General features: G+C 41.0%; 1 protein-coding gene across 4 annotated transcripts in view; it reads right to left on the bottom strand.

Moving 5' to 3' along the window:
* brsk2a (BR serine/threonine kinase 2a) overlaps window positions 1–15,522 on the bottom strand; it is a 485,481-nt gene that overhangs the window by 37,746 nt on the left and 432,213 nt on the right. For 3 of the 4 annotated variants that reach the window (XM_055934962.1, XM_055934965.1, XM_055934964.1), the window contains exons 10-12: window positions 14,656–14,820; window positions 10,955–11,052; window positions 10,420–10,594 (exon numbers count right to left, since the gene is read on the bottom strand). In XM_055934962.1, coding sequence (XP_055790937.1) covers window positions 10,420–10,594; window positions 10,955–11,052; window positions 14,656–14,820 — 438 coding nt within the window. The remainder of the gene's footprint in view (window positions 1–10,419; window positions 10,595–10,954; window positions 11,053–14,655; window positions 14,821–15,522) is intronic. The other variant, XM_055934963.1, reaches the window with a different exon arrangement.

The raw sequence follows: 15,522 nt of genomic DNA on the forward strand, positions 1-15,522 counted from the left end.
TTTAAGAAAAAAAAAAAGTTAGCCTCTGAACATGGTCCAAATTTTTATTTTGTTTCCAGAGGGCTTATGAATGTGAGAGTGGTAACATTTCTCCACCCCCAATTCTTTAGATTTTTACCAAAACAGTGGTGGGTGTGGCTTTGTTGTTTGAACTGCAGATTGCCCCTTTAAGAACCAATTTGTATATATTAAGATTAGGATCATTGCACAGATTCCCTAATGGCAGATATGCATCTTACATGAAAAAAAGAAGTTTACATTAACAAGTACATTAATTGGGTAAATGTACTCTAAGAGTATGCATTAGGCTGTTTGAGAGGTTTGAATCCTAATCAACCCATCCAATGTGAGTACATCTGTTGTTGAGGTACAGTAGATCAACAAAGCTACAGTACTCTAGTAGTAGTCAAGTTGCTTATGCTAAAATGCCTTGTTAGTGCTAAACTCAAATTAGCTTAGAATTTCCTGTCTTTTTTTGGCTTCAGACAAACGCTAATATTTCACTTAAAACATAGTTTTCTGTTCATTTCCATGTTTTTTTCCTGGAAGGTCTGATAATAGCACATAACCTGCCACCAGAAGTATTACTGTGGACTATAACAATTTGAAATGGAATGGAACAACATGGTGGTCAATGGCAGCCTAAAGTGGTTGGTTTTCAAAATGGTACAGCTCTTTGTCGTTAGTAGGGCTCTTTTTTTTCTTCTTAGTAGTACATGATTAGGTTTAGTTTTTCTTAATGTTTCTTTTTTTATTCATTTAGTCTGTAAGCTGTGATAGACTACACACTCCAGTACAGTAGGTGTTGGCATGCACCTCTAACGTTTCTTTACGGACCACCATGATATCTTAAAAGAAGAAGACCAGGAGCCGTTTTTCATAATATGCGAGTGATAACATTGTAGTATGGATGACGCCTGACCTGGGATGGGAAGCTAACTAAAGTTGGCTAGCTTTTATAAAAGCCTGACTAGATCGAGCTTGCTTTATAGTATACCACTCTGGTGACACACATTGAGTCACACACTGTGACACACACACACCAACCCCCCATTCCTTTGTATCGCTCTCCATTAGTCTAATGTCTGGGATGCCAGTGAGATGTTCAACTACGAGATGTAAGGAGTCAACTCCACCTATGGTTTCCTCTCCATGTACATGTGAGTATCCTCCACTCGGCTCTTCAATGTCTCCTCAATGTCTTATGCAGTATTTTCCTCGACAAGTACACCATTACCAACCAGAATACCTGTATTTATACTGGCTACTTACTGATAATACCATGTCAATTTTCTCTCTTTCCCATCTACAGCGCATGCGGAAAGTATTCAGACCCCTTCACTTTTCCCTCCTCAATCTACACACAACAGCCCATAATGACAAAGCAATAACAGTTTTTTTTAGATATGTTTGCTAATTTATAATAAAAAAAACCCTGAAATATCACATTTACATAAGTAAACAGACCCTTTGCTCAGTACTTTGTTGAAGCTCCTTCGGCAGCGATTACAGCCTTGAGTTTTTGGGGGTATGATGATACTAGCTTGGCACACCTGTATTTGGGGAGTTTCTCCCATTCTTCTCTGCAGATCTTCTCAAGCTCTGTCAGGTTGGCTGGGGAGTGTCGCTGCAAAGCTATTTTCATGTCTCTCCAGAGATGTTCGATTGCGTCCAATTCCGGGCTCTGGCTGGGCCACTTAAGGACATTCAGAGACTTGTCCCGAAGCCAAACCTGTGTTATTTTGGCTGTGTGCTTAGGGTCGTTGTTCTGTTGGAAGGTGAACCTTTGCCCCATTCTGAGGTCCTGAGCTCTCTGAACCAGGTTGTCATCAAGGATCTCTCTGTACTTTGCTCTGTTCTTCTTTCCCTCGATCCTGACTAGTCTCCTAGTCCCTGATGCTGCCATCACCATGATTCACCGTAGATGTTCCAGGTTTCCTCCAGACATGACTCTTTGCTTTCAGGCCAAAGAGTTCAATCTTGGGTTCATCAGACCAGAGAATCTTGTTTCTTGTGGTCTGTCCTTTGGACGCCTTTTGGATATCATGTGTCTTTTATTGAGGAGTGGCTTCTGTCTGGTCACTCTACCATAAGGCCTGAATGGTGGAGTGCTCTCCTTTTGGAAGGTTCTCCCATCTCCACAGAGGAACTCTGGAGCTCTGTCAGAGTGCCCATTGGGTTCTTGGTCACCTTCCTGACCAAGGCCCTTCTCCTCGATTGCTCAGTTTGGCTGGCAGCCAGCTCTAGGAAGTCTTGGGGGTTACAAACTTCTTCTATTTAAGAATGATGGAGGCCACTGTGTTCTTGGGGACCTTCAATAAAGCAGAAATATTTTGGTACCCTTCCCCAGATCTGTGCCTCGACACAATCCTGTTTCAGAGCTCTGCGGACAATTCCTTCGACCTTATGGCTTGGTTTGTCAACTGTGGGACCTTATATGGACAGGTGTCAGCCTTTCCAAATCAAGTTGTAAAAACATCTCAAGGATTATCATTGGAAACAGGATGCACCTGTGCTCAATTTTCATAGCAAAGTGTCTGAATACGTATGTAAATAAGTTATGTTATTTATTTTTTATACATTTTCAAACATTTTTAAAAAAGAGTTTGCACTTTGCTATTATGGGGTAATGTGTGTAGATTGATGAGGAATTTTTTTTTTAAATACATTTTAGAATAAGGCTGTAATGTAACAAAATGTGGAAAAAGTCAAGGGGTCTGAGTACTTTCCGAGTGTACTGTATAAAAATGATCATAAAATAACCAACCAACATTAACTCTTGAACCAGTCAAGCTAGACAGACCAAACCAACTTTTTCATGTCCAGGCAATTCTAACTTCAAATTCATAAATGTTTGTTTTGTTCTTCAAACCCAAAATGTCACTCAAACAGAAGCAGGAACTAAAAAAGAGACCCTGATCAACGACCAAAACTAAACAAGTGAGGTTTTAGGAGGGGTTCTGAAAGACACTTTGGGGATTTCCAAAGAAAGTTCACTATGAACAAAACCCACACCAAACTGAAAGACAGATAGCAAACTAAGAATGTGTAGCAAAACAAAATCAGGGAAATCAGATAAAGGATTGTTTGTCTAGAAAGAAAAATATGGAGAGATTAAAAAAAAGGTGCTAACCCTTACGCATCTATCTAGACAACTGGAGCACTGGAATAGTCTGAAGATGTGTTGGTTCATTGTCCTGTTGAAAAACAAATGATAGTCCCACTAAGCACAAACCAGATGGGATAGCATATCCCTCTTAAGTGTGCCTTGAATTCTAAATAAATCACAGACAGTGTCACCAGCAAAGCACCCCCACACCATCACACCTCCTCCTCCATGCTTCACAGTGGGAACCACACATGAAGAGATCATCCGAAACCAAAAATCTCAAATTTGGACTCATCAGACCAAAGGACAGATTTCCACTGCTTGTGTTTCTTGGCCCAAGCTAGTCTCTTCTTATTATTGGTGCCCTTTAGTAGTGGTTTCTTTGCAGCAATTTGACCATGAAGGCCTGATTCATGTAGTCTCCTCTGAACAGTTGATGTTGAGATGTGTCTGTTTCTTGAACTCTGTGAAGCATTTTTGGGGTCTGGAAACTGAGGTGCAGTTAACTCTAATGAATGTATCCTCTACAGCAGAGGTAACGCTGGGTCTTCCTTTCCTGTGGCGGTCCTCATGAGAGCCAGTTTCATCTTAGCGCATGATGGTTTTTGCGACTGCACTTGAAGAAACTTACAAACTTCTTGAAATTTTCCAGATTTACTGACCTTCAATGTCTTAAAGTAATGACTGTCATTTCTTTTTGCTTATTTTAGTGTTTCTTGCCATAATATGGACTTGGTCTTTGACCAAATAGGACTGTCATCTGTATACCACCCCTAGATTGTCACAACGCAGCTGATTAGCTCAAACGCGTTAAAAGGAAAGAAATTCCACAAATTAACAGGCACATCTGTTAATTGAAATGCATTCCAGGTGACTACCTCATGGAGCTAGAGACACCAAACCAAATTTCACATGTTTAGGCTAAAATGTGTATCAACTATAATTATATAAATGTGCACACATTTGCATAAAATAAATCACTAACACTAATTATTAAACTGTTCAAGCTAGAGATATTAAAGCAATTTCCTCATGTGTAGGCTATCATCACTTTAATTCTTAAAAATGTTTACCAACTATAATTCTATAAATGAATTATAATAATATACGTTTGCATAAAATAACCAACCCACAGTAACTCTTGACCCATTCAAGATAGAGACACCAAACCAACATTTTCATGTTCATGCTATCCTATGTTCAAATTCTGAAAACCTTTCATTTACTATAACCATATTACATTGCACACATATGCATAAAATAACCCTCCAACAGTAACTCTTGAACCATTCAAGCAAGAGACTCCAAACCAACGTTCTCATGTTCAGGCTATCCTAAATTTGTTTATTAACTATACTTATAAAAATGTGCACAACTCTGCATAAAGTAAATCACCAACAGTAACTCTTAAACCCTTCAAGCTAAAGTTACTAAACCAACGTCCTAATTTTCAGTCTATCCTAACTTCAAATTCGTGAACACTTTAATCAACTATAATTAGTATAAATTAGCATAAAATTACTCACAACCAGTAACGCTTGAACTATTCAAGCTAGAGACACCAAACCAACTACCACATGTTCAGGTTATCTTAACTTCCAATTCTTAAAAACATTGATCATATATAAGTATTACAATTGCATAAAATAACTTACCAACAGTAACTCTTGAACCGTTCAAGCTAGAGACACCAACTTTCTCTTGTTCAGTCTAGCAACTTCAAATTCTTAAAAACTTTGATCACCTATAATTATATACAGCTGCATAAATTAGCATAACATAACTCACCAACATTAACTCTTGAAAACGTTCAAGCTCAGATAAAACCAACTTTCACATTTTCAGGCTATCCTAACTTCAAATTCTTTTCCATTTAAAAAAAATTAACTTCAACTATATAAATGTGCATAAAATAACTCATCAACAGTAACTCTTGACCCATTCAAGCTAGAGACACCAAACCAAATTTCACATGTTTATTATAGCCTATGTTCACATTCTGCAACACTTTAATCAACTATAACCATATACAGTGGCTTGCGAAAGTATTCACCCCCCTTGGCATGTTTCTTATTTTGTTGCCTTACAACCTGGAATTAAAATATATTTTTTTGGGGGGGGTTTGTATTATTTGATTTACACAACATGCACTTTGAAGATGCCAAATATTTTTGGTGAAAAAAACCCAATGACAGAACCAATCATCTGTCATTTCCCATATGGAAACAAAGGGCCCCTGTATGGAGAGCTAGGGCTCATACTGGAGAAAGAATGTGTGTGTGTGTGTGTGTGGCTGGAGTTTGTACTGATGCCTTGTCTGGGAAACTCCTCAAGTCCAAACTTTTCCCATACACTCTTTGTGGAGGTGTGTGTGTATATATCTATGTGACAAATCGATGCATCTGAGGTCCATCCAACACATCCACAGGGGTGCAGTGGTGCACTGTGGGGGATGGAATGAGTACAAGAGGTTCTGGGAAGGGGGCATGGAGTCTTCAAAAACACAACGGAACCAAAGTAAATGGCCAGTGGTAATAGGACCAAAGAAGGTCTGAGACAAGGGGGTCCGAAATATTGAGGGCTGTGTTTGTTTGTGTCTGTGTCTGTCTGTCGGCCTGTCTGTCTGTCTGTGTACGTGTGCATGTGTGAGTGAGAGTTCGAGTTGAGGGGACTTGGGAACTCAAGGAAAATGGGAAAAGAGTATTCTAGCTACCCTTTCTCTGTCTCATTCTCTCCTTATCTAGCTCTTTTTCTCCATGACTCTGACACGGAGTGAATGCTAATATTAACTATTCACCCCAACAAACCTCCAAATGAACCAAGACATGGGTCATGTTCATTCGGCACCAAGTGGAAGAAAACTGACAGAAACACTGAGGGACTTGGTAGATTTGTCCAACCAATAAGAAAAGTACGTTTTCATTCACCTCTGCAAAATATTGCTAAGCATTTAAAACATTGCGTGCCCTAATGACCAAGACCCAGGTCTATTTGTGCTTGATGACACCGTAAAAAAAAAAATTGTGGTTACTTGTGTGTATATTCATTAAGGGAACTTTAACATCAGTCCAACACACTCAATCGCCTCCCCAGAGCAATGTTATACATAAGAAATGGCGGAACGAATGTCACGCCCTGACCATAGAGAGCTTTTTAATCTCTATGTTGGTTAGGTCGGGGTGTGACTAGGGTGGGCCATCTAGGTGATTATGTTGGCCATGTATGGTTCCCAATCAGAGGCAGCTGTTTGTCGTTGTCTCTGATTGGGGATCATATTTAGGCAGCCATTTCCCCTTTGTGCTTTGTGGGATCTTGTCTATGTATAGTTTCCTGTTAGCACTATTGTTAGCTTCACGTTTCGTTTTGAGATGTATTGTTTTTTGTTTTGCTGTGAGTTTCACCTAGAAATAAAAAGATGTGGAACCCAGATCCCGCTGCGCTTTGGTCTAGTTATTCTAACGATCGTGACAACGAAACAAAAAAAAACATACATTTATATATTACAGGGATATATTTATCCCCATATTATTAACAAGGGAGATGTACCTGTCCATAGTGGTTTATTAGGAAAGGGAATTGTACTTATAATCTCATGTTAAATAAAAAACAACAATTTTGTCTGTCATTGTTTCTTGTCGCTTCATTTTCCTCCTAACCTTGCTGTCTCCCCGTCCCTTTTTAAAAGGACCACAATGGAAATAAGCTTTTAAGCTATATTGTGTTATCCTTGATGATTGAAAAAAAAATGTATGTGGAGGCATCACCGGCTGAAGCGCCCTTATGTATTTTTAAAAACAAATGGTCTAATAAATTCAATCAATCAACCTCTCCTCAATTTCTCCTCGCACACCTTCAGGATTAAGATGAAATTGTGTTTTTTGTTCTGCGAATTTTCAGCCCATTCTCCTTTATTATATACAAGATGAATTGGTCATTCATGTAAGAAAAATATATCCAGATCATACTATAATATGTACCATATTATCTGCATGGTACAGCTACTGCAAATCATGTATTCCAAATCTACATGTATTCCAAATCTACCACGTCCTGACCTTAGTTCCTTTGTTTTGTCTTTTGTTTAGGTATGGTCAGGGCGTGAGTTGGGTAGGTTGTCTATGTTAGTTTTTCTATGATTTTCTATTTCTGTGTTTGGCCTGATATGGTTCTCAATCAGAGGCAGCTGTCAATCGTTGTCCCTGATTGGGAACCATATTTAGGTAGCCTGTTTTCTGTTGGGTTTTGGGGGGTGATTTATTTTCAGTCTTTGTGTGTTTGCAACAGATAGAACTGTTTCGGTTTTCACTTTGTTGTTTTGTATTTTGAAGTGTTCACTTTCATTAAATAAGATGAACACTTACCACGCTGCACCTTGGTCCTCTCTTCCCCCGACGATAACCGCTACACTACTCAAACATAACTTTTGTGAATTATGATTCCCATTGCTGTGAAGATACAGTTTTGCCATCATTCTGTTGTGGAAATAATACATTTTATTACGTTGTATGATAACATTTGACCCCTATGTGTGTTACAATATTTGGCAATAAAAAAGAAAGAAAAAAAGTTTTACAATTTTGGGGAACCAAACTAGACATAATGACATAATACTGGACAGTGACTGGGGTTTACATTTTCTATGTAGCTTGAGTTAAAATGCATTCCATTCCAAAATACTTATCTTTCCCTTCCGTCAGTGTACACGCCGAGATTGGCTTGTCATAACATATGTTTCAAAGCCAGTCTTCTTTCTGACACACTCTGATGTAAAGTTACTCCTGATTCTCAAAACTGTCGATAAAAGTTTGCTGCCGGGGAGAGATAAAGTTACGTTCACACACGCGCACGCACGCACACGTTCGTGCACAAACTAACAAACTAACAACCACACACCTCCCCCAGCAGAGAATACTGTTCAATCAAGGATATGACAAAAAGCACAACACATAGATAAACCAGAAACCCACACTGACTTTTCTCACCAACATCCTTATCCCCATACACAGCTCATCTTAGCTTCAGCCCTGTAATGCGTGTCATAAGGGGAGAAAGATGTACAGCTAGGGAGAGGGGTTACATCTAAAAACAAATCAGCTTTGGGGCTGGTTTTGAAATCAAATGTTTTATTTATTTTCTATTTTACTAGTCAGTCAATTAAGAACAAATTCTTATTTACAATGACGGCCTACCCCGGCCAAACCCTAACTCAGACGACACTGGGCCAATTGTGCGCCGCCCTATGGGACTCCTAATCACAGCTGGTTGTGATACAGCCTGGAATTGAACCAGGGTCTGTAGTGACGCATCTAGCACAGAGATGCAGTTGGCCTTAGACTGCTGCACCAGTCAGGAGCGCAAATCAATCAAGAGGGTAACTGGGTCTGGGTCAGGTAACTGAAACTCAACATAGCCGCCGGAACATGCGTGTCAACATAAATGGGTGTATGGAAAGCGAACAGCTAATTGGGCTGATTTGATACCATTTAAGACAGTTTTTTGTTACACCCGCGAGGATAGCGGGTTCAATCTCAGTGCTAGTCACTCGTTTTTTTTCTAAAAATGTTCTTCCTAGAGCTCGACGCCCGGGCCAAACTGAGCAATCGGGGAGAAGAGCCTTGGTGAGGAAGGTGACCAAGAACCCGATGGTCACTCTGACAGGGCTCTAGAGATCTTTTGTGGAGATGGGAGAACCGTCCAGAAGGGCAAACATCTCTGCAGCACTCCACCAATCAGGCCTTTATGGTAGAGTGGCCAGACGGAAGCCACTCCTCAGTAAAAGGCACATGACAGCCCGCTTGGAGTTTGCCAAAAGGCACCTAAAGACTCTCAGACCATGAGAAACAAGATTCTCTGGTCTGATGAAACCAAGATTAAACTCTTTTGCCTGAATGTCAAGTGTCACGCATGGAGGAAACCTGGCACCATCCCTACGGTGAAGCATGGTGGTAGCAGCATCATGCTGCAGGGATGTGTTTCAGCGGCAGGGACTGGGAAACTAGTCAGGATCGAGGTAAAGATGAGCGGAGCAAAGTACAGCGAGATCCTTGATGAAAACCTGCTCCAGAGCGCTCAGGACCTCAGACTGGGGCAAAGGTTCACCTTCCAACAGAACAACGACCCTAAGCTCACAGCCAAGACAACGCAGGTGTGACTTCTGGACATGTCTCTGAATGTTCTTGAGTGGCCCAGCAAGAGCCCGGACTTTAACCCGATCAAACATCTCTGGAGAGACCTGAAAATAGCTGTGCAGTAACACACCCCATCCAACCTGACAGAGCTTGAGAGGATCTACAGAGATGAATGGGGAAAAACTCCCCAAATGCAGGTGTGCAATCGCTGTAATCGCTGCCAAAGATGCTTCAACAAAGTACTGAGTCTAAATACTTACGTAAATGTGATATTTCAATAATAATTCTAAAAACCTGTTTTTGCTCTGTCATTATGGGGTATTGTGTGTAGATTGATGAGTGAAAAAAAAAATATTGAATACATATTTGAACAAGCCTGTAACCTAACAAAATGTGGAAAAAGTCAAGGGGTCTTTCAGAAGGCAGTGTGTATATAATACTATCTAAAAAAAATGACCAAAACAGATGTTATCCAAATTACAGTTAATTATAATTTCTGTAAAACTAAAATGTATTTTTTTCCCCTTAATAATGTGCAGGTTTTTCCAATGTAAAATCCACATACTGCACCAGTCAAAAGTTTGGACACACCTACTCATTCCAGGGTTTTTCTTTATTTTGACTATTTTCTACATTGTAGAATAATAGTGAACACATCAAAACTATGAAATAACACACATAGAATCATGTAGTAACCAAAAAAAGTGTTAAACAAATCAAAATATTATTTATATTTGAGATTCTTCAAAATAGCCACCCTTTGCCTTGATGACATGCCAACCCATAGACTAACTGACAGACGGATGGACGGACGGACATTGGTCCGTCCATCTGTCAGTTGGTCTATGGGTGTGTACGTGGCGCGCTTGTGTGCATGTTTGTGTCAGACCACAACACTGCCCTCTGACAGAACTAGCCCTACTGTCTGCTATCTTACCACTAACCTCGCTACACTCTGAACACTACGTTATCTGGTCAATCCAGAGCATAAAACAAATGGTGAATGGATTGCACTTGTACAATATCCAAAATATAGAAGAGTGGAGATGGTAAGCGACTAATGGTGTCTCGATGATGCCGTGCAGAGTTGATGGGATAGGGAACATGGTCAAACACATTCAAATGGTGTGTGTGCTGTATGTGTGTGTCTGTGCGTGGGTGTGGTTGTGGTTGTGTGTGTACCTCTGTTCCTGTGTGTTTGTGTACCTCTGTCCGTGCTGTGTCATGTCGATGGCCCTCCTGGCGGGTACGGGGGAGCCTCCGTCTGTGACACTCAGCACCTCCATAGACTTCCTCTCCGGTCTCTTTTTGCCATGGCGGTTCAGCATGGGGGAGTCCACACGCTTCCTGGGGGGGTCTGAGGAGAGGAAGGGAGGGGTGAGACAGAGAGAGGGGAGAAAGGATATATATATAGAGAGAGATGGAGAGAGAGAAGATCACACACTAGCTACAGTGCAGTTTGACAGTCATGCACGTGTGTTAGCGCACACTCAAACCTCTCCCTGGCTCCCCAGTCATTCCATGTATTTGATATATTCCAGATCTAGCACACCTGATTTAACTTAACTAATCAAACCCTTGATGAGCTGAATCAGGTGGGGAGGGCTTCTTCTCATAGTGCTTGATTTAATATATTTCCGTGAGTTGACATAGACGATTCACCGTCAACATAGATTTTACAACTGCTTGTGACTGGGGCTTGGTCATTTTATTTTACCAATCTCGTTGCGTGGGGGCAGGTTCTGGTCCTCGTGGCTGGGGTACCTCTCCTTACGGTCCAACAGCAGGAAGTAGATCATCTTCTCCTGGTTATCTCTGCAGAGCAGAAGAAAGACGACAAAAGGGGGATTGATCTGAGCAAAAAAGTGGGGGATCAGGTTGGTTGATACTACATAAACCAAAGCGAATCGTTTATAGCTAATAGCAGCCAATAATCTCAATGGAGCAACTGTCACTCCTTTAAAGACTTCATGCTCCATGACAGCCGAAAACATACTTTATATTACCTCACTAGACACCGATAAAATGATGAATGTTCAAACAAGCAAAAGTCGTACCTTCTCTTTTGAGAAGAACTGGGTTGGAACACCGTTCAGCAACAACAACAACAACCAAACCTTAAGCAAATATAAATTTAAATAAAAAACTAAAATTAAGATTGGTTTCTTTTATACATAGAAATAAATCCTGCATCTCTTTGGAAGTAGAAGGACGTTTGTTCAAGCAACTCTTCTCCCAGTACATGATTATGGTGATACAATCTACAGTACTTGCATGCGGCAGCCTCTGCTTTAAAACCTTTAGGTTCAGTCTATCATTCAGCACTGCGTTTTATCACTGGGGACATTTTTCGTACACATCACTGCATTTTCTATAGCTCTGTTGACTGGGAGTCTCTGACTACCAGAAGGGCCCAGCACTGGCTACTTTTTGTATATACAGTGGTTCTTCAGAGACTCCCCCACTACCTCAGCTTGTGTATTAACTGGAGATTTAGCAATTTTCAGACCTGTTCTCTGGACTGGCTGGTTTTGGAGGTCCCACTGACCTGGGGGAAAATTATTTTAGTTTTATGTCCCCAGCTCATGGAATGTCTCCGTTGGACAGTTTAGATCGAGTTTAATGACGGTGAGATGTGATAGTTGTGTATGTTATGTATGTTTTATTTAATCGTGGTGTTTACTGTGTTAATATTATTTATTGTATGTCCATGTTTCACAGGGCTCCCTTGCAAATGACACCCTGTATAAATCAAAGTAAAGAAAATAAAAGAATATACAGTACCAGTCAAGAGTTTGGACACACCTAGTCATTCAAGGGTTTTTCTTTATTTTTACTATTTTCTACATTGTAGAATAATAGTGAAGACATCAAACCTATGAAATAACACATATGGAATCATGTAGTAAACGAAAAAGTGTTGAACAAATCAAAATACATTTTATATATCTTTTTTAAAACCTATCCTTTGACCTCATGTCTTGGTTTTTGCTCTGACAAGCACTGTCAACTGTGGGACCTTATATAGACAGGTGTGTGCCTTTCCGAATCATGTCCAATCAATTGAATTTACCACAGGTGGACTCCAATCAAGTTGTAGAAACATCTCAAGGTTGATCAATGGAAACAGGATGCACCTGAACTCAATTTCAAGTCTCAAAGCAAAGGGTCTGAATACTAAAAATGTCTAAAACCTTGTTTTCGGTTTGTCATTATGGGGTATTGTGTGTAGATTGATGAGGGAATTTAATACATTTTAGAATAAGTCTGTGATGTAACAAAATGTGGAAAAAGTCAAGGGGTCTGAATACTTTCTGAATGCACTATATATATATATTTTTTTTTTAATTCAGCCACTCCAAGCTCATTACGTACAAAGTCTTCAATGCACATTGAGTTAATTCATCTATCAATTTCACGCATGTCTTTTTGAAACACAATTGGCACATTGAAACAGCTCCAGCAATGACCATATAACAGTGAAATATAAATAATCTGAAAATGTATTAAATTAGGGGACTTTGAGCGATTCTGTGTCACGCCCTGATCTGTTTCACATGTCCTTGTGATTGTCTCCACCCCCTCCTGGTGTCGCTTATTTTCCCTGGTGCATTTATCCCTGTGTTTCCTGTCTTGTATGTTCAAGTCAACCAGCGTGTTTTTCCCGAGCTCCTGCTTTTCTATTTTCTTTTACTAGTCCTCCCGGTTTTGACCTTTGACTGTTTTTCTGGACTTCATTCCTGCCTGCCTGACCATTCTGCCTGCACTGACCTCGAGCCTGCCTGCCATTCTGTACCTCTGGAACGCTGAACTGGTTTTGACCTTTTGCCTGTCTACGATCATTCTCTTGCCTACCCCTTTTGGATTGTTAATAAACATCTTGGACTTGAACCATCTGCCTCCTGTGTCTGCATCTGGGTCTCGCCCTGTGCCCTTATATTCTGGACCTGTTCTGACATTTCCATGTACAGAATGCTCTGTGAACGGTGCAACATCAAATGCTGTACACTCGGCGAAAGAGCTCAGTGTCCTGTTTCAGATGCCACTCTACGCTCGTAGCTGAATTGGAGTATGTGAAATCTGACTCCTCATTTGCATAGGAAGCGACAAGTCACATTTTCTGGCCTATCCAGACGAAGGATCGATTTCCTCTGGCTGTGAAACTCAGAGCCCCAGTTGTATATAAACGGAAGGGTCTGGGGAATGCGGCAATAGATTGAAGAACTGCAACTTCAGCTAAAAAAAGAAAAGAAGAATAAATGCAATTAACGCTTCTGACTTTCTTTTGCTTTCAGACCCAGAGGAGGAGAGATAGAGCTGCGAGATGATAAGAATAGCAGAGAGGAGAGAAGGGAAATAAAAGAAAGGAAAGAGAGGAGAGGACGGAGAAAAGGGTGAGAAACGAATGAGAGAGGGCAAATAAGAAAATGGGAGAGAAAGAAAAATGAAGAGGAGAGATAACAGAAAACTGAAGAGCACTTCAAATGTGTAATAAGTCACTTTAGGGATGCTGCCTGGGCCCTTCACAGCGAATCATAACTGAACCTTCAGAGAACCATACTGAAACCTTCACAGACCCTTAGGAAGGTCGTAGGTAACACAATCTCAACACACAACCCCTTCCCTAAAGGCATCGCCACTTTGCTTTATTTGTGACGCTCTAAAATGCTCCAACAGTGAAACAAGCACACACACACTACACTCTATCACAAATGCTTAAAGGTATTCGCATGAGCACAAACACACACATTCACACTATCTCTCTACCTCCCGCGTGCACTCACACACACACAAACCCTGCAGTGCAGAAACAGTGTGACCCAGGAGCTTGTTACGCAGAGGTGTGCAGCAGGTGGTATAAGCACTGCTGCCAAAGTCATGTGATAACAGCAAAGTGATGTATGTCTGCTGACATCCAAAGCAACAGGTTCAAAGGATTTCATAAGAACCCAAGGCCTCTGGAGCTTAAAGACAATCCCCCTCTCCCCCTTCCCTTTCTCCCTCTCCTCCGCTCACCTTCCACAATGTTCACACCTCCATTCACCAACCTTCCCTCTTTCGACTCTCCCTGCCTTCTATGCTCATGTCCTTGCGTCCTTCTGGTCCTCTCCTCTCTTCTTCTGTCCTTTCTCGCTCTTATGTCCCTTCTCATTTTGTACCATCCACCACCCTATCATCTTATCTAATCTTGTCTCCTTCCTCCATCCACCTTTCTCTGATCTTCTTTCCCCCGCTGTTGTCCCACCATATCTTAATTTGTCCTCCCTCCCTCCCTCACTTCTCCCACCTCCATCCTTTCTCACTCCCCATCCCTTCCATCCGTCTTTCCTCACTCTCTCCCGCCCCCCTTTGTTCCACCCTCCTTGCCCCCCCTTCCTCCCTCCTCACCCCACCATCCATCCCTCGTTCACTACTCACTCGTCCGAGAGCAGGTCCTTCATCAGTTTGTTCTTGTCTCTGAAGCAGCCCAGAGAATGCATGCTGTCCAGTACATCCGGATCTATGTCGTCTGTAGAGGGCAGTCTCCGTATAGCCACCTTCCTGGGAACAGGCTGCTCTGGTTCGGGTTCATTCTTACCCCCTCTGAGGAAACAGCATAGTGGGTAGTTTTAGTATAGTGGTGAGTGTTGCCACTTGGTACACGGGAGTCCAGAGTTCAATTCCCTGCTCCTTTATGGTGCATAAAGGTGCATAAAAGTGCATAAAGCTCCTTTATGGTGCATAATTCCCTGCTCCTCTATGGTGCAATTCCCTTCTCCTTTATGGTCCACCGCCTTTGACAAGAGCTGGTCAAAGTAGAGTACTATATAGGGAATATGGTGCCATTTGGGATGCAAAGCAAACAAATTTACATCAATAAGTGGTTTACCCGAATACAAAGGTCATGTGCAAAATTAAGATTAGGAAAATATTGGAGGACTACGGTCGCAAAATTTCAGTAACTTTCCCAAAATTCCCAGGTTTCCCAGAAATCCCAGTTGGATCCAAGAATCAGATGAGAATCCGGAATCCTTTAACCTTTTCACACGTGAGTTTCAAATATCTCTAATGGACCCCAAGCGTGAATCTTTTAAAAATTTATTTTTTTGATAATATAATTTACAAAAAAACTGAATGTTTTTTTTTTTACACCAAATACAAACATACATATACGAACATCAATTTACAGACGCACACAAACAATGACTACATCTCATCTGCCCAGATCCGCATGCTCACACCCCCATTCCTATTGCCTGCATTATTGTTTGCCTTAAAATGGCCTTAAATTGTACCAATTTATTT

This window comes from Salvelinus fontinalis, chromosome 9, assembly GCF_029448725.1.
Source record: "Salvelinus fontinalis isolate EN_2023a chromosome 9, ASM2944872v1, whole genome shotgun sequence".
In the NCBI taxonomy this organism is placed as follows: domain Eukaryota; kingdom Metazoa; phylum Chordata; class Actinopteri; order Salmoniformes; family Salmonidae; genus Salvelinus; species Salvelinus fontinalis.